The sequence below is a fragment of the Phragmites australis genome, chromosome 4 (assembly GCF_958298935.1).
Source record: "Phragmites australis chromosome 4, lpPhrAust1.1, whole genome shotgun sequence".
Taxonomy (NCBI): Eukaryota; Viridiplantae; Streptophyta; class Magnoliopsida; order Poales; family Poaceae; genus Phragmites; species Phragmites australis.
Window position 1 is genome coordinate 37,439,287 of NC_084924.1, and position 17,121 is coordinate 37,456,407.

The 17,121-nt window shown below is 45.0% G+C and overlaps 2 protein-coding genes across 3 annotated transcripts; both read right to left on the reverse strand.

Annotated features, from left to right (window-relative positions):
• Nucleotides 1-3,612: 3,612 nt before the first annotated feature.
• Nucleotides 3,613-6,725, reverse strand: LOC133916344 (elongation factor 1-alpha-like). Of its 2 annotated transcripts, none has more exons than XM_062359978.1 (3): nt 6,603-6,725; nt 5,447-5,928; nt 3,613-4,675 (listed from the first exon to the last, which is right to left on the reverse strand). In XM_062359978.1, the coding sequence occupies exons 2-3, from the start codon at nt 5,906-5,908 to the stop codon at nt 3,794-3,796; spliced, it is 1,344 nt and encodes a 447-aa protein (XP_062215962.1). In that variant the 5' UTR covers nt 5,909-5,928; nt 6,603-6,725; the 3' UTR covers nt 3,613-3,793. The 2 variants fall into 2 exon arrangements, with proteins under 2 accessions (XP_062215962.1, XP_062215961.1); XM_062359977.1 differs by having other exon boundaries at nt 5,447-5,931; nt 6,603-6,720.
• A 4,358-nt stretch (nt 6,726-11,083) lies between these two features.
• LOC133916346 (probable glucuronosyltransferase Os03g0287800) lies at nt 11,084-15,239 on the reverse strand. The gene is made up of 3 exons (XM_062359981.1): nt 14,101-15,239; nt 12,455-12,704; nt 11,084-11,550 (listed from the first exon to the last, which is right to left on the reverse strand). The coding sequence occupies exons 1-3, from the start codon at nt 14,763-14,765 to the stop codon at nt 11,395-11,397; spliced, it is 1,071 nt and encodes a 356-aa protein (XP_062215965.1). The 5' UTR covers nt 14,766-15,239; the 3' UTR covers nt 11,084-11,394.
• Between the last annotated feature and the right edge of the window lie 1,882 nt (nt 15,240-17,121).

A 17,121-nucleotide genomic window follows, 5' to 3' on the forward strand; every position in this document is an offset into this window, starting at 1 on the left:
GATAACCAGTCGGGGGCTTCATGTATATTAGGAGTACAAAACTTGTCGTGCATATCTTTTTCCTATTGGAAGGGAAGAATTTTTTTTTTCTTTTAGGGATTACGGAGGACCTTATCGGATCCTCGAGTGCCTGAAAACTCAGACGTTTTCCGCTTGGAGTCGAGCCTAAGGTCGTCACGATAAACATTGCGGTAAGAAATTTTGCAAACCTCATAACTATCCAAACAAGATACTTAATACTTGTTAAAACTTTCTTGTATTCAAAAGAATGATTACAGTCATAACATGTATTCTAGTAAAGTAGGAATCTTCCATTTAACAAGATTTTTTGAGCTCTTTTACACGTAAGCTAATTGAGAGATGATTACAAAAAGTCCTAAAGAGCTACAAGGCGAAGAGGAAGTAGTGAGTGCCCTAACTCTCCTGCCCAATGAAAGGTTAAGGTCATTAGTGCCCCAACTCCCGACTGAACTCGCCGTGTCATAGCCCAAGATCATTGACATCTTCGATGACGATGATTTCAACTCCCCATTGTCGGTTGCTGCTCTACGATGACGGTTAAGGGGAGGGATTGGCTCCCAACTACCATCGTCAGGGTTGTCACCTTAGCTACTCCCTCCGGTTACCCTTGCTAGAATAACACGATGACGGAGATGATGAAGTAGCGGGCTTCTTGCCATCTTTCATGGATACGCTATCGGATGCCTCCTTCTTCTTTGCCTCAACCTTCGCTTCTTCCTCCTCTATTTTTATCTCCAAAAGATCCCATTCTACCTAATCTTGGACCTGAGGCTCTAGGGGCTTGCCGTATTTAACAAGGACACTGTGAGTTGCAGCCCTTTCTTCAACATCCTTGTCGGAGGAGACGTCGATGACCTCCACCACTGAACCAGACTCTATGGGAGACGATGGAGGAGTGAGGGGTGTGTGCTCAGGGGAAGAAAGTGAGTAGTCAGGAGAAGAGGGTGTGTACTCTGGAGAAGGAGGAGAATCCATGTTCAAACTTGAGTTTGGTGCAGCTAAGATCTGACGCCCGAAGGTTTATAGAGATCAATGGGTTAGGAGGCGAGATGCCTCACCTACCAAGCTTTAATTCCGGGGCGACTGCATTATGAGTCATGGGTGCCCAAGCGACGTTCAGTCATCAAAGCTACATCTTTTCAGCTGATAACGTGGATAAAGAGGTGGATTTCGGTGCTGTCATTTACCCGTTGGGTTTTACAAAGCATGGGAGTAGTCGAAAGGATGGAGCAACGATCCATTCACATTCATGACGGAGAATCTTTTTCACCACCATACAAACTTTCTGCTATCATGGTTCAACTTTTGAGCCTAGCCAACGATGAGTCCTATTTCCCTTGTACTTGGCAAGGATGGGATAATTTTTTGAGCTGACTAAAAAACCTACACGTATGTCACGAAGAATTTAGTACTCTCTTGAGAACTTGGAGGCATTCAAAATCCTGAGTAGGTGATCTTAGAACCCATGAAACCCGGTTAGATGTTTCATCCTAATCAGAAATTTGAGTTTACTCGATGATATGGTTAGACAAAAATCTTATCTTTGGTGGCTATATACTTGAACCGTTGAAGGCTCACTTCGTGTGTTGATGGGAGGCTTGACAATGAATAATAGATAGTTAACATATTCGGGTACCCCAAGGTGTCACATAATTCTCAGAGTATATATTAATCTCTGAGAAGGAGATTCCTGAAAGAAAGAAAACTACCTGCAAGTACTCAAGATGTCCCGTAATCGGGAAGGTCTATCTCCAAGAATAAAGAAAGAACCTAGAGGACATATAACACCCCCATATATATATGGAGCTGAGGGGCCCTACGGAGGACATGTCACTAGAAGTCATGAGAGGTGATTAGAAGTCATTGCAAGCCAACAGAAGCCAAAGATGAAGTTATCGACTAGGTTTATATCCATCTAGGCTAGCTACACTCCCCTTGTAACAGGTTAAGATCAATACAAGACAACTAAGATGTAAAGCTATTATTCTCATGTAGGCCCGAACCTATCTTAAAACCCCTGTGTATTCTCTTTGTGATTCACCTACTCAAAGTTCAACAACTTCGTTAGATCGACAGTTTACCAATCGCCAACATGCCCAGATATATACGATGTATGCATGTGATGCCACAAATGTGTCAACTATGTGTATCATCTACTTGATCCATAGACTAATATAGAAAGCATAGGAGATCCCATGTGTGGGCCTCACATTCAGGTTCATAGGTTTTGTTCAAAACTTAACTGAAGTGAAAAGAAAAATACATTGCAACATAGAATTGATTAGTTGGAGAAATTATCCTTAAAAATGGAAAATAATATATTAGAAAGACTTGCTCTTGTGGTGCTCCATTCTAGCACGAAACAATGGACTGTCATTACAAAACAAAAACACAAATCAAATCCACACCCTCGCAAGGGACAACGAGACTTACCGATTGTCAGCGGGCAGAAGAGGCACAGTTTGCTGACTGCAGTGGACTGGTTGATGTTCACCACGATCTGCTCCACATCCGCATCTGACTGGCGCTTGTTGGTCCCAATGAGCACATGGTTTCCGCGAGACAAGATTCCATTAATCCAGCATAGGATAATTGATTCATCCAAAGCAACATCAATCGGAGAGGAAAAGAAAGAAAATTATATCAAAAAAGAAAAAAAAAATCGATATTATGAGTATGCCCCTAGTTATCAAGGTGTCGCTATAGCATCGTGACAATGAAATGAAGGTCACCTATCACACCCAGTTTTAACGGACAAAATCAAGTGTGACTTATGTGTACAGAAAATTTGACACGTATAAGGTTGTTATAGGTGAAATAACAAAAGCAATACTTTAACTTACAATCGTTTACTTCTTACAAAAAGACTATACCTGGATAACTATAACAACTAAACGGCAGCGGGATAAAAACATCAGCAACCAAGTACTCCACATGTACTAAAATTTGAAATCACTTAAAGAGGATGATGATGTTACAGTCAAAGAGGCAAGACTAATATATGATAAACATAAATCTTATACAATTGATCCTATGACCGTTTCACCACGGTGCCAGTGCTAGGCCCGTCTTGCCTAGGTACCTCCCCCGAACCCGCCAATTTGCTAGCTCCATTTTACATTGAAGTACGAAATATTGGGAGCAGCCACCTTATATACCTAATTCTATGCATGGGAGAAATTTAGCTAAGGGACTTGAAGAGCAATTGGAAAACAGGCAGGTATTTTTTTTTAATGAAAGCAGGCTAGTATTATGTTCACTTACTCCGCTTCCAAAGAATTTACTTGAGAAGATTGTTTTTTCTTTTACGGAGTGAACCCATCTCTCTCCTCTCTTGGGTTCACTGAATTTAGGAAAGATGTGGACGATGTTCCGTTATTGGAATGGAAGTGTGGTAGATTCCCATTTACACAGTCGCCCTTCAGCCGAAATTCTGTGCTGACCATGGATCTCCATGGGCCATCTGTTATTCTAGCGTGAAGAACGCCCAACTGGCAGAAAGAGCAAAAAAACAGAGGTAGCAAAAGGAAAAACATCAACTCCACTTCACAGCACCAATATAAACGAGGAATACAGGGCAAAACAGAGAAATTGGATTAAAAAGGAATCGCATTCCACAGCAGATAAACCACAAATCAGTCACAAAGCATCAATTGCTCAAAATAGCATGACAGTATTTTTAAAGACAGACACAAATAAGGTACATTGCAATGTCCCTAAACAAAATTTAAACAGACTAAAACCGCTAGATAGGAGCCATCCATCAAACTTCTCATTTCTTCTTAGCAGCAGCCTTGGTAACCTTGGCACCGGTGGGGTCTTTCTTCTCCACGCTCTTGATGACACCAACAGCAACTGTTTGCCTCATGTCACGGACAGCGAAACGACCGAGAGGAGGGTACGCGGAGAAGGTCTCAACAACCATGGGCTTGGTGGGAATCATCTTCACCATACCAGCATCACCGTTCTTCAGGAATTTCGGCTCCTTCTCAAGCTCCTTACCAGATCGTCTGTCAATCTTGGTCAGAAGCTCAGCAAACTTCACAGCAATGTGGGAGGTGTGGCAGTCCAGCACTGGAGCGTAGCCGTTGCCGATTTGGCCTGGGTGGTTCATGATGATGACCTGGGAGGTGAAGCTGGCAGCCTCCTTGGCAGGGTCATCCTTGGAGTTCGAGGCAACGAAACCACGCTTGAGATCCTTCACAGCAACGTTCTTCACGTTGAACCCAACATTGTCACCAGGAAGGGCCTCCTGGAGAGCCTCGTGGTGCATCTCAACAGACTTGACCTCAGTGGTCAGGCCGCTAGGACCAAAGGTAACAACCATACCAGGCTTGAGGACACCAGTCTCCACACGGCCCACAGGCACAGTTCCAATACCACCAATCTTGTACACGTCCTGAAGGGGGAGACGCAGGGGCTTGTCCGAGGGCCTCTTGGGCTCGTTGATCTGGTCAAGAGCCTCCAGCAGGGTAGGGCCCTTGTACCAGTCAAGGTTCGTGGACCTCTCAATCATGTTGTCACCCTCAAACCCAGAGATGGGGACAAAGGGAATCTTGTCTGGGTTGTAGCCAACCTTCTTGAGGTAGGAAGAGACTTCCTTCACGATCTCATCATAACGAGCCTTCGAGTACTTGGGAGTGGTGGCGTCCATCTGATAATAGATGCACAGAATATGTTAGTTTGATGTTGATACAAAAGTAACTAATAGATTTTTCAGAGTAATTGATGAAAAGGAGGCAGTCTAACAATACACAGTATAAACCAAATGTGTATCACAAAAAAACATAGAATGAGCATGTGTATCTGACAAATCAAATGCAAGAGTTAAATACCAAAAGTTTGATGTAATGAAATTCAACTGAGTTTTAATTACACGCTTCTTCAAATCACGTCATATTAAGCAGAAGCAGCAACATGCTTGTATAAAAGATTCACATACACATGAGACGTAAATCATCCAATCCAACAGTTATTATGCATATATATTGTTTCATATACTACAAAAGGGCAGAATAATATATAGCTAGCATATAAAAACATTAATAAAATCATTTGATATTCTTTCCCTCAGTGTAATCCTATGTTTTTTCCCATCACATTATACTCTGCAGAACCAGCAATGTTCAAATATACCATGAACAGACATAATGCAACCGATCCAATGGCACAATGCAAGTTTATAGTTCAATTAACCATGCATCCTGAAATAAACTACAGAAAGGGCAGAAATGCTTATAGCTAGCATATGAAAACATTAATGCCAGCATCTGATATCCATCACTTTTGTGCTAAAATATGTTAGAAACAGATATTACAATTACTAAGAAAATCAGGCAATTAAAATGAGTAAGCAATTAGAATATCAAGCATGGATGTCACAAAGCTTAAACAACTAAATTAAGTAAGTTTTCTGAAGTTATACCTTGTTGCAGCAGCAGATCATCTGCTTCACTCCAAGGGTGAAAGCAAGAAGAGCATGCTCACGGGTCTGGCCATCCTTGGAGATACCAGCCTCAAAACCACCAGTGGTGGAGTCAATGATGAGAACAGCACAGTCAGCCTGGGACGTACCAGTAATCATGTTCTTGATGAAATCACGGTGTCCAGGGGCATCAATGACCGTGCAGTAGTACTTGGTGGTCTCGAACTTCCACAGTGCAATATCGATGGTGATACCTCTCTCACGCTCAGCTTTTAGCTTGTCAAGCACCCAGGCGTACTTGAAGGACCTCTTGTTCATCTCAGCAGCCTCCTTCTCGAACCTCTCGATCACACGCTTGTCAATACCTCCAAGCTTGTAGATCAGGTGGCCAGTGGTGGTCGACTTGCCAGAGTCGACGTGGCCAATGACCACAATGTTAATGTGGGTCTTCTCCTTACCCATGGCTAAGGATCAAGCTTGAACTGCTGCGTAAGACGAATCCAACATCAGATAAACTAGATGCGTCAAACTAAACAATAAATCTTGAAGGTGAGTAACAAAACAGTAAGATATTTCGAGTACCGTAACAGGTAATTACAGAACGAGAAAATAAATAAAAAAACGAAGAAACCATAATACGCCTTTAATTTAGCTCGACATAAAGTGGCAATCAAACATTAAAACCACTAGATTCTCAGCAACATTTTCTGAAAACACACTAGACGAAAAAAAGGTTTCCCGATCCACGGTAATTCGTCCCAGGAGTCAAATGGAACCATAGAAAGTTAGGAACGAATTCTCTTAATCAAGCATAAACAGCTACAGACCGCAAGGAACCGTCGGAATCAAACTAATCCGGCCAAGAGGCAGTGATAAGATCCGAATGAATCGTAACTTCATGAGATCGGTAACTAAATTACCGACGATAGAGCTAGGAATCGAGAAGAAACAAAACCTACGACGAAATTGACGGAAACTCATCTGCAGCTTCTGCAACCTACGACGAAATTGACGGAAACTCATCTGCAGCTTCGGTAAAAACCAATAAAAACTCGCGTACTCGCTGGCGTATACCATTAAACAGGTGCAAATCCGCAGTTCCGAAGCTAACAACGAACCAAAAATCCAAGCATGAGGCACGGATCTAGAGCCTTACCTCAAAGAGAAGAGTTCGAGCGGCGGCTGCGGCGGGGTTGAAGGGGTATGGGGGTCTGGCTAGCGAGGGGTTCCTTATATATGCCGCCTCGAGAGCTAGGGCTCCTTCCGGCCGGCCCGACGCCCTTCTGATGGCCGTCGATATGAAGAAATCCTGACCGTTGGATTTCGGGCGTATGTATCATCATGTGACACGTATGTGGTCGATTTTTAGTATTTCGTAGGGCTCACGTTCCCCTCCGAGACGCAGGAGCCGGCACTACTTCCTTTCTTTTATTAAGAAAGTTATCTTGTGTTTTGCTTAAAATATATTGAGAAAATCGTAAAAGCCCCTAGAAGCCTTTTTTTTTTCAAATCAAGCGGGATTATATTAAAATTTTGAGAAGTACAAATCCCTCATCTTCTGCTTATCCAGTATCCTCTATTGCATCGCTCTGCTAGGCCAAAGCAAGGTAGAACATGGAAGCCAAGATCAAAGTCTTCAACCAGACCCGTCAAAAAAAACCCCAAACATTAGAATCGTTGCAAAATCCAGCGTCTCATAACCAAAGGCGATACGCATATAAAACTATAAAGGGGTATTGGCAACTGCACTATCAGACATAATTGAGGAAGAAAAAATCTAGCACTACCATCCTTGGATCCATAAAAAATGATAACTTAGAAGCACTTTCCATCACCGTTGCTAATAAGGACACTGGCATAGAAATTAAACCCTCGTAGGGATGACAAAAGCTCCCTCCAATTCGCAAACAGGAAAAACGAACCTAAGGATCTTCGTAGTTTGTCAGAGACCTCGTCGGAGCCGATGTGATCGCAGAGGAAAGCATGGAAGGCTGAAGTCCTAATCAGTAGCTGCACTGAGCAGGCACCGAAGGCAAATTATTTGGATACTAAACCTAGAAAAGCTGCTAGATCTATGCAGAAAACAAACCCTTGCTCCTCCTCGCTGTCGTCAAGGTTGGCAGATTAGGAGAAGGGGGACCGATGGGCAAGGCGCAAGGGACCTAAGTCCTGAAAGCCTTCACAAGCCTTAGGCTGAGTTGTGTCCTAAAAGCCATTTATTCACCTTGTATGAATCATCTTAAGCAAAACAACCTAAATAATTTTGCAAATGGTTTGTTTCTTCGCACATAACATGTTAAGTTGTCGATTAGGTTCAATTTCATGTTTTGGTAATCGAGCTTACCAAAACATGTACATACCATATTAAACTGATATCCTACCTCAAAAATAGTGATGTTAGGTTATTATAGGCGGTAGACTGACATCCTACCTTGATAAATTTGGCTTATTGAGGTATAGGCCGTAGGCTAACATCCTACCTTGAAAGTGATAATATTGTGCAACATGAACTTTTCGGCTAAGTCAGTATGCTTATATGAATAATCTATTACACTATAACAACAACCACTTGATGCTCATCGCTTTCAACTCCTTTGATCTGAATCTTTACGCTCATTAGTCCAATCGATTATGGGGTGAGACAGATCTCAAAGTGGGCAGTTGGCCCCGGCCATGATACATCACCGAAAATGAGCTTGGCCACCACCATGCGTTGTAGAGGGAACTCAACCCCAGGCATACTTTTTGGTGGATTTTTCTTAAAAACTGCTTATGTGAGGAAATCAAATCCAAGTTGACTCATAGGATCTTTTGCAATTTTGTCAAATATAAAACACTAAAATAGTATTTTTCTATTTATAGGATGTTTTTTAGTTTTGCCAGATAATAAGCGCTGCGTGATAATTCATGGAAATGTAAAATATGTTATGAGTATTTACTTAATTCTAAATCATATGTAACCTGGTCCCTAATATAGTGATTATCAAAACATGTTAAACTTAATTGAATCTCAGACTCAGGTTACCAACTAAATAATCACGTCTCATGGCAGTCTGACTTGGCAAAAAGCATTGTGATCTCACGATACAATCCGGCACCACTTTGTTGGCTCTCTTTTTCTTTCATTCATTCTTTTCCTTTTTCTTTTTAGGGAATCATTGCTTTTCTCTTTTGACGCTGCTCCATCGCTTCAACGCAAACGGCGAAAAAGCCTCTGGGCCTCCTGATCAGGCGCCCTCAGCCCATCCACCGTCTACTAGATCGACCCATGGCCTACGGGACGAGCGGACGCGGGGTTTTTTTATTTATATATTTTTATTTTTTAATATTTGTAAAAAATATACATCTATTTTAAAATGTTATGATCTAGTCTATTATCCCTTATTGAAAGAGCGATGGTAAGTGTCGTCTATCCAATAACGATACTTTATGGACCTATAACATAACGGTTTAAAATTAAATACGCTAACTGACGTGACATATACATCAATATCGTCTCACCAACGGGTGACACATTTGACATCATATGATGTATAGGACTAACCTTATATTATACGTTTTATTCATCTGGCTGTCTTGTGACCTATGATTGGACGTCAGGAACATACAAAATGAATTTTTGTTCCCTAATTGTAAGGTTTCCTCAGAGTCTCGGCATGTAACAAAAGCTCTCGCTTCGGTCCCTCTCATGTGATGTGCGCATACAGGATTTCATTATCTGATGGGGTGGCAGCAAGTTGTCACGTGTTAAACGGATAATATTTTCTGTGCCATGTCATAGGATCATTACATTAGTCTGTCACGTTAAGATGTCGCTCGTTAGATGAGCGATATCTTAATATCGTTATTCTAATATGTGATGATAAATCGTATGTGTGATTTTTTCAATATAATCGTATATTTTTACAAATATTAAAAAATAAAAATAAAAAATTGGACGTGGGCCCTAGTGGAACCCATCAAATTGCACCCAAGGCTCAAGCCCACTAGGTGATACGGCATCCATCATTGACATCCATTTATATCTGCTGGCCTTGGGCAGTTGGTTTCGGTTTCTTTATATTTTTTAAAATAAAAATTATAAATATAAATGTTTGTTCTGGAAAATTACAAATTTAAACTCTGTCACTCATTAGAAAAGTGATAGGTCATCTGTCGCACTTCCAATTGGCAACATATATATGGAAGGGCAACCGAAGTCTTAGATTTGCAATGTTTCAAAAGGAGCGTGTATATTTGCAAGTTTTTTGTTTTAAAAAATATAAAAATAAAAATGTTCGTTGGTCTCGTGGCTCCGAGCAGGCCTGGAAAGATGGAATCCCAATCGCGCTCCCGATGGAGAGCGCAGAGGGACTTTCTCCGATCTTACAGAATTCTCAAGTTGACATCCATCTCAACTCTCAAGCATGATCTCACTTCCCAAAAAAAAAAAAAACAGTGTGAGAGAGTCAATGTAAATGGTAAAGGTTTCTTCATTGCTCCAACACAATGAAATGGAGTCGGCGGAAGGATTCAGGAACCAGCTAGGAGCCTAGGACGCAAATCTCACAACGTGAACATCCATGGATGCCGGAAGCATGCACACAGCTCAGCAATCCAAGAAAGCCAGGATAATAGAGATGCTAGATTACATTGTCGAAGAAAGAGTTATATGCACGTGCATTGCGGAGCTAGCAGTTGTGGAGCTCCTTTGCTCATCAGTTGCTTGTTTGCACAAAAACTGTTGGTGTTTCTGCGTATAAACAGAGCTACAAATTTGTCAGCCAAGAGATGTTCAGAGTTCAGACTACGCCGAAGAGTAACCGACAGAAGTACAAAACCATACACGAACTGCAGCATGAGACTACGCGTTTGGTACATAATGGCAGCAGCTGGTCGGTGTGGCCTTTTGGACTGTGGGCGCATAATTTTTTTTTCAGGTTTTCAGACCGCAGGGCAGGCAGCCAGAACCATGGAGGGAAACAACTCCACAGGAAGCGAGAGAAGTATATGCCAGATGGTGCAGAGCTTTTGTTTTGTTTCTTTTTTCAGGCTCTAAGCTTGAAATTGATCATTGGGTGGCTGCTTGCAGTCCTTACGCGACACTGCACATGCTTGTAGCCTTGTACTGGAGATGAAAACCCTAGCGACAGGCTCCTACAAATTGCGATTGTCTCGGCGAAAAGATGTCTAGAAAAAAGGTGTCCCGAAACAAATGCAGATTACCGTACAATACTACAAGACTACGTTCCACAGTGGCCGCTGAAACAAAAGTCAGGAGTCATTTCAGGGGTGGATGCTAATTGCAGGTAGACTATTTGAACTCTGAAGCTTCCTTTTTCTTTTTCCGAAAGCAGGTGTTCACTCCACAGCATTTCCTGGTTCCTAGCCTTAGAAATGGCTCAATTTAATTTCGCGCACGATGGCAATGGGCCAACTACAACGAAGGTACTCAAGACCTAGCCTGTTCTTAATGAATGACTCCAGGGACCACCAAGAACATGGCCATAGTTTTGTGTGTTTCTGAAGCAGCATGCTAATACAAAGTGTCCCAAGCATGAAGATATTTTTTTCCATTACTAATTGGACAGTCTTTTTTATAGGCTAATTGGACAGCCTTGGAGTAAATTCTGAAGAAAAGAAAACACCATGCATGTCTTCATTGTTAATAAGTGGATTTTTAGCTTGCCTTCTATTCATTACAGCCTTGAGAGACACTTCAAGGGGGTATTATGTATTCACCTAAACCCTCTTGAACAAAAAAAAATTATACATATATCACAATTTTTAAAAAAAGAATAGTGGAAAATTGTACATATTATGATGAAGAGGGGAAGAGGTTGATCCATCCCCTGGTGAGAAAACAAAAAATTTTCCTTTGCCGAGATCAACAGCTTGGTGGTGTAATCATGCATGTACAATGTACACCTCCCCTCCAGCTCGTCCATTCTCTTCTATAACTCACCTTTCTATCTTCTCTTGTCCCCCGGAGATGGTTGCGAAGAAGAAGAAAAAGAAGCCGCTGTATCGACGTGCCATACCATGACCTCTGAACAATCGGAAGGAATGCCCTTCACTTTGCTATAATCTTCCAGAACCACTTGTTGCACGAACTTCATCGAGTCCTGAAAAACAATAAAAAACAAAAACATATCAAAACAATTCGTTAACCATGCAGTAGCTAGTGATCTTGGATTTTGCATGCAAGCAAATCATGTTCTTTTGGCGTCACAGGAGCATTGAGCATTGCAGAGAAAGAAAGCTCGAACAACCTTGCATGATTGATCATCATAACAAAAGGGTGCTTTAGTGGTTACATTGAAGAAAGATCCACAGTCAATTGTACACCTAAAAGACTTCTGTTTTTTTTAAAGAAGGGCAATGTACTACTGCTACTAACCAAGCCACCAACTGGCTTGCCTTGCAATGGACTTCATCATGGCTGTACCAATCCTACTCAACCATGGACCCCTCCTCCTCCTCATCCTCCCACCAAATCAGCCTAACACACCGGATTAGAATAAAAACACGATTTGGCATTTGCAAATCCCATTTCCAGATCCTCTCGGATTCGATCTATTTTGTCGATTGCTGCAGCTGCACTGTACCGTCTACCGACGCCCGCACCATTTGCTAGAAGAAATCAGCAACTTATTTCTTGATCAAATGAGCCCAACTATCACTTTACGCAGAAATGAGGGGGTTGTGCTTGTGACAGGTGACAAGGATGGATATATTTGACCCGGAAAAATTAGGACAGATGGGACACGAGACATGGCCTTTTCCTTCGTCCTCCTTCCCTGCCTTGCTACCTGTACCACATGCATGAGCATGAACAACGCGCTAGCTGACAGGCGAGACGCCGCTTTCATGGCGGAAATGCGTCTTTTAATCTGACCAAAACCGGTGCGTCTGCGACGCAAGCGTGCATATATCACCGCACCGTGCAAAAGACGAGGTGAACGCTTGCTATCCTGGGCCTTGACTTTTGAATGCGTGAACAGCAGAACAGTTGATGAGGCGACTGACCTGGGATTTGTCGGGCTCGGAGGCCGGGTAGCGGCCCCAGCGCTCGGGGTCCCAGAGCACCGAGCTGTTGAAGGCGAAGCCGTGGACGTCCACCTCGCGGGGTCGAGCCGTGGAGGCCGCCGCCGAGGTGCCGTTGCTGAAGTCCCGGGAGAACCAGCCGGCGACCGCGGACGAGCTGCACGCGGGGCCCCGGACGACGACCTTCCTCTCGTCCCGCGACATCGTCGCCACTGGCCACGCACCGAACGCACTGCAGAGAATTTGGGGAGCAAAGCGTAAGATGCACGCGTTATAAAACAGCGTGATCATATCAGTTAATTGCGGCGAAAATCCTGATGCGCTAGGTGATTAAGAGTGTCCATGTCACGTCGCCTTTACGAAGATGCAATGAAATGTCAATGCTGAGCTGAGTTGCAATTCACTGAACACTTAATCGGCAGTGTAAATGTAACCATCAGTCCGTACCACCTAATCAGAACCATGGTTACGATCAAAAGAAGAAGAAAAAATCATGTGATGGCGGTGTTGATATCAGGCAGCAGGTAGGTGAAATTGCAATGCAGATTGGCTGCACTTGTTGAGATGCAAAAAGTGGCTAGCATGATAGCCAAGTCACAACAAATAAAAAGCTTCCAAGCAAAGTAGACTTGAGAGAAGAGTGAGTTCTGCGACAGGCGAAACTACACGGACAAAGTACTAAACAAAACCAGCCCTACTGAACACGAACATTACTCGCTGCACGTTCAGCAAAGCAACCTGCACATACCCGTTTCTGCAAGTCGCAAGTCCACCTCATCAAGCGTGATTGGAATTGACACTAGCACGAGCAAAATTTTCAGAGAGGGCGAGAGAGCGCATGCAGCGGCCGTGCATCCAACGGCATGCAGGAGCGCTTCGACGTCCGCGGTCGCCACCACCCTTTCTTTCCGTTTGCCGTATCAGATCCGGATGAGGCTCGGCTCGGGTTCTAAAAAAAAGGACAGCAATCTCCGCCCCCGTTAGTTGAGGGGTGGCAATCATCTTGCCGACACATTTGGGCATCTCCTACGCTACAACAACGCCACAACCATGCCAGATACCACCACCCCCCGTGATGGCACCCGAACACGACTGTGACTGTGCAACGTAACACTATGGCAGTAAAATCAAAGGACGCAAGAAAACAAAGCGAAGAACTGCGGCTGCTATGCTGGCTCTGCTCCAGCCAGCCTGCCTGCCTGGCTTTTCGTTCTCGCCCCCGAGATCTGAATCCTGATTTCTGAAGTACAGCGCAGGTGCAGGGGCATGGAATGGAAAGTGGATAGAAGTGGACAGATAAAAAGGACCCTTGAATGGCGGATGCCGGGATGGGGAGGGCGACCTCCTCACATGGCTCGGATTCTCACCGCCGAATCGCCGATTAAACTAGCTCCCGCCGCAGATGTCACCAGGTGGTGCGTGAGCTGTAGCGCTCGGGGCAACCTGACCAGCTAGTGTGCTTTGGGCGTTAGCGCCATGGCGTCGGCGTGCGCTTAGCTTGCTCGCATCAAGAAAGATTGACGCTTTGCTTTGCTTTGCTTCAATTGTTTTGTTTTTTTAAACCAAGTGAAAAGGAGAGTTTTACTTTGCTGAGTTGCGATGCAAAGCAAGGATGTGGCTGCTGGTACCTGATTTGCCGGAGCTGGTCGAAGAAGCGGAGGTCGAACACGTCGCCGAGGCCGGCGAAGAGGACAAAGCCGTCGAGGCGGTGGTGCTCGATGTGCCCGAGCGCGACGTTGCGCTGGTGGTGCCGCTCCTTGCCCGCGGCGGTGTCCGCGGCCGTGAAGTTGTCCTTGTACGTCAGGTGACGGTACATGAGCCCCGTAGCGCGCAGCAGCCGCGCCGTCGCCGGCACGTCCGGGGCGGACTCCACCACCACCCACAGTAGCGGCGGCGTAACCAGCCGCAGCGTGTGCGCCATCCTCGTCAGCACCGCCGCCCGCTCGCCAGCCGCCGCTGGCGTCGACTCCGTCGTCGTCACAACCACCAGCAGCGGCCGCGGGGACGCCGCCGCGTCCCCTCGCCCCTCGCCCCCGACCGCGTCCTGCGCCAACAGGCTTCGGTTCACGGCCCCGCCCGCCGCCGCGTGGAGCGCCCGGACCACGTGGCTGCTCCCGAACCCGCCTGACGAGACCGCCGCGGGCGTCCAGTCGGACACGGACGACGGCGCGAAGCCGGTGAAGAAGCCCATGACGAAGCAGAGGCTGGAATGCAGCAGGGCCTTCTTCCACAGCTGCGACCCCTGCTTCTTGGCCCTCCCGCCGGCGCCGCCGTGATCCGTGGACAACCCCATCAAAGAAAACCAACCCGCACAACACCTCCCTCCTTGAATTACCGGGGAGCTTCGCGTCGCTCCGCGTCGCGTCGTGCCGTAGCTAGCTATCTAAGCGTGGCCTAACTAGACTAGCTAGGCAGCGGGACCAAGCGGTGGTGGGAGGCAAGCAAATTTGGCAGTGGTGGTGGTTTAAAAAGGGCGGGAGGTGGCGACCAGGGGGAGGTAGGAGAAGAGGCACGAGGAGATGAGATGAGAGGACAGGATGGCAATGCAAGCTATAAGCAAGCAAGGGAAGACGGCGTCGTGTTGGTGTCACGCCTTTTGCCTTTTCTCGGGACGCAGCAATCATTAGGTGGCGTGCGAGTTAGTGACGCACTAATGCTTAACACTGAACCAACCAAGCGTATGTCTCGACATGTATAGGTGATCAAGTGGCACCGTGAGCAACTGAGCACGGTATGTGTTCGTAGCGTGGCTTGCCGCGTGGTGTTTCAGCCTCGCGAGTGGGGGTACTTATGTACGTCCCCCGACTGCCTGCCAAGTCGAATGCTCGTGCTTTGCTAATGAGAAGAAATGCTACGCTACTATACTATGCCATCGTTATGCAATCGTTAGAGAGGTGCCCTGCGCCAGGCCCATCACTACCACCCTCCCCCAGTTATCCACTGTTACCCTTACACTTCTATCAGGCCAAACTCTGTCTTAACACGTATTATGCCTACGCGCGCTTAACCTTGGCTTGTTGGCATGATTGTCCTGCATCGTCATCGTCATGGTGCTCTCCCTCCAGCCAAATCGGATCGGGTTATAATCCCAATCAGTGTAAAACACGAAGGATTTGGGCCAATAACACAGGATTTGTTGTAGCCCCGCGTGGTGACGAATGAGATATATAGGGTTGATGTGGGACAATAACGGCTTGATGGATGGAAGTGTAGATGGGTTGAGCCGAAGAAAAACCCGATTTGATCAGGTCTAAAATAGTTGCCTAGGTCCAGCCCTAAAATCCCTGTGGGCTGCAAAACCGGTCCTAGCTGTCTATGATTTTTATGTTAAAAAATAATTCAATTTAATATTTTTCGGTGGGTTTTTTTTTCAGGCTGACACCTTGCTACCTAAGCCCAATCATATATGGCAATGGGCCTGGGCTGGCCAAAATTGGGCCAAGGTTGGGCTTTCTTCGGGCAGACTTTTTTTTCTCAGATCTAGATAAGAAACAAAAATAGTAGGAAGATAATTTTTTTGAACAGTGGGACTGAAGATAATTTATTTATTGAGAAGGAAATATTTCCTTCTATTTTTTGTTAAATGTTTTTCTACTACCAAAAAAAGTTTTTTCTACGAAAGTAGAACAGGGAGGAGATGGGTAAGTACCAACACCAATAACTTTGTTGTTAGGGGAAATATTATGTGCAAACAGATAATTAGGTGTACTGGTGCAAACACACAATTCATCATATCTGGAAAGTAGAATCCAGAAGCACTAGTGACCTTATACAGTGGTTGAGGCGCTCCTCTTTTCTTTTGGTGGGTTCCAATTGGTGTTTGAAGCGTGTCATCGCCTGTCCAACTCCCGGATCGATGGCACCATAGGCTGAAGCTGTTTTCTTTCTCCTGTGAGCCCGACTACCTGGGGCTTTTGCTGTGGATGTAGCTGTAGCACCGGGTACTTGTGATAGTTCAGCTGTCTCTACCCTCCATGCTGATTGGCCGCTGCTGACTAGGTTGGCATCTCGGATGTTATTAGTCAATTAAAAGGCACGTGCATTTTGATACTGACGACTGTAGTTCACCGTAAGAAATGATAGTGCACATAAGAAATTTCAGAGCTTGCGTTATACAAATATGTTTTTTTTCCAGTTCTCATGATCCCACGGTACTGAATTGAATTGAGATGTTTTAAGTGAAGTCCTCGCAAATTTCAACTTCCAAACAAACCTGAATACTCACGTCGTATGAACAACTTTGCCACCATGGACAACTTTGGCATAAAAAACCGATTACCTTTGCCTACTCCGCAGATGAAGCAAGATGTTGGTTAGGATGGAACCCGTGACCCAAAACCAAAACAGGGAAATAGAAAGAACCAAAGTACCAAACGAACAAACCGACACAATTCCGACAAATTCAGACATGCTGTGGCAGCTTACATGCTAGAGCAGCCAGTAGCTTCGTTTAGCCCCCACCGGCTTGCGAGTTGCGACCTGTGAGAGGTCAATTCCAGTAAAGCACATGGAACGCACCAACCAGTTTGTCCTTTTCCCGCACGAGAAATCAATAATCCGGATCGGCCATGCACGTTCAGCGAAACGTTTCTTTCGCCTGTAGCTGCAGTTTTTCCTCGAATTCTGTCGGTCGCGGGCGAGGGAACGCG

What these genes read in the sequence shown, in the direction of transcription:
- LOC133916344 (XM_062359978.1), bottom strand. Translation starts at nt 5,908, where the DNA reads ATGGGTAAGGAGAAGACCCACATTAACATTGTGGTCATTGGCCACGTC. An exon ending in TGATCTGCTGCTGCAACAAG is followed by an intron (nt 4,676 to 5,446) that starts GTATAACTTCAG and finishes ATCTATTATCAG; the next exon opens with ATGGACGCCACCACTCCCAA.
- LOC133916346 (XM_062359981.1), bottom strand. Translation starts at nt 14,765, where the DNA reads ATGGGGTTGTCCACGGATCACGGCGGCGCCGGCGGGAGGGCCAAGAAG. An exon ending in GACCAGCTCCGGCAAATCAG is followed by an intron (nt 12,705 to 14,100) that starts GTACCAGCAGCC and finishes AATTCTCTGCAG; the next exon opens with TGCGTTCGGTGCGTGGCCAG. An exon ending in CCGAGCCCGACAAATCCCAG is followed by an intron (nt 11,551 to 12,454) that starts GTCAGTCGCCTC and finishes ATTGTTTTTCAG; the next exon opens with GACTCGATGAAGTTCGTGCA.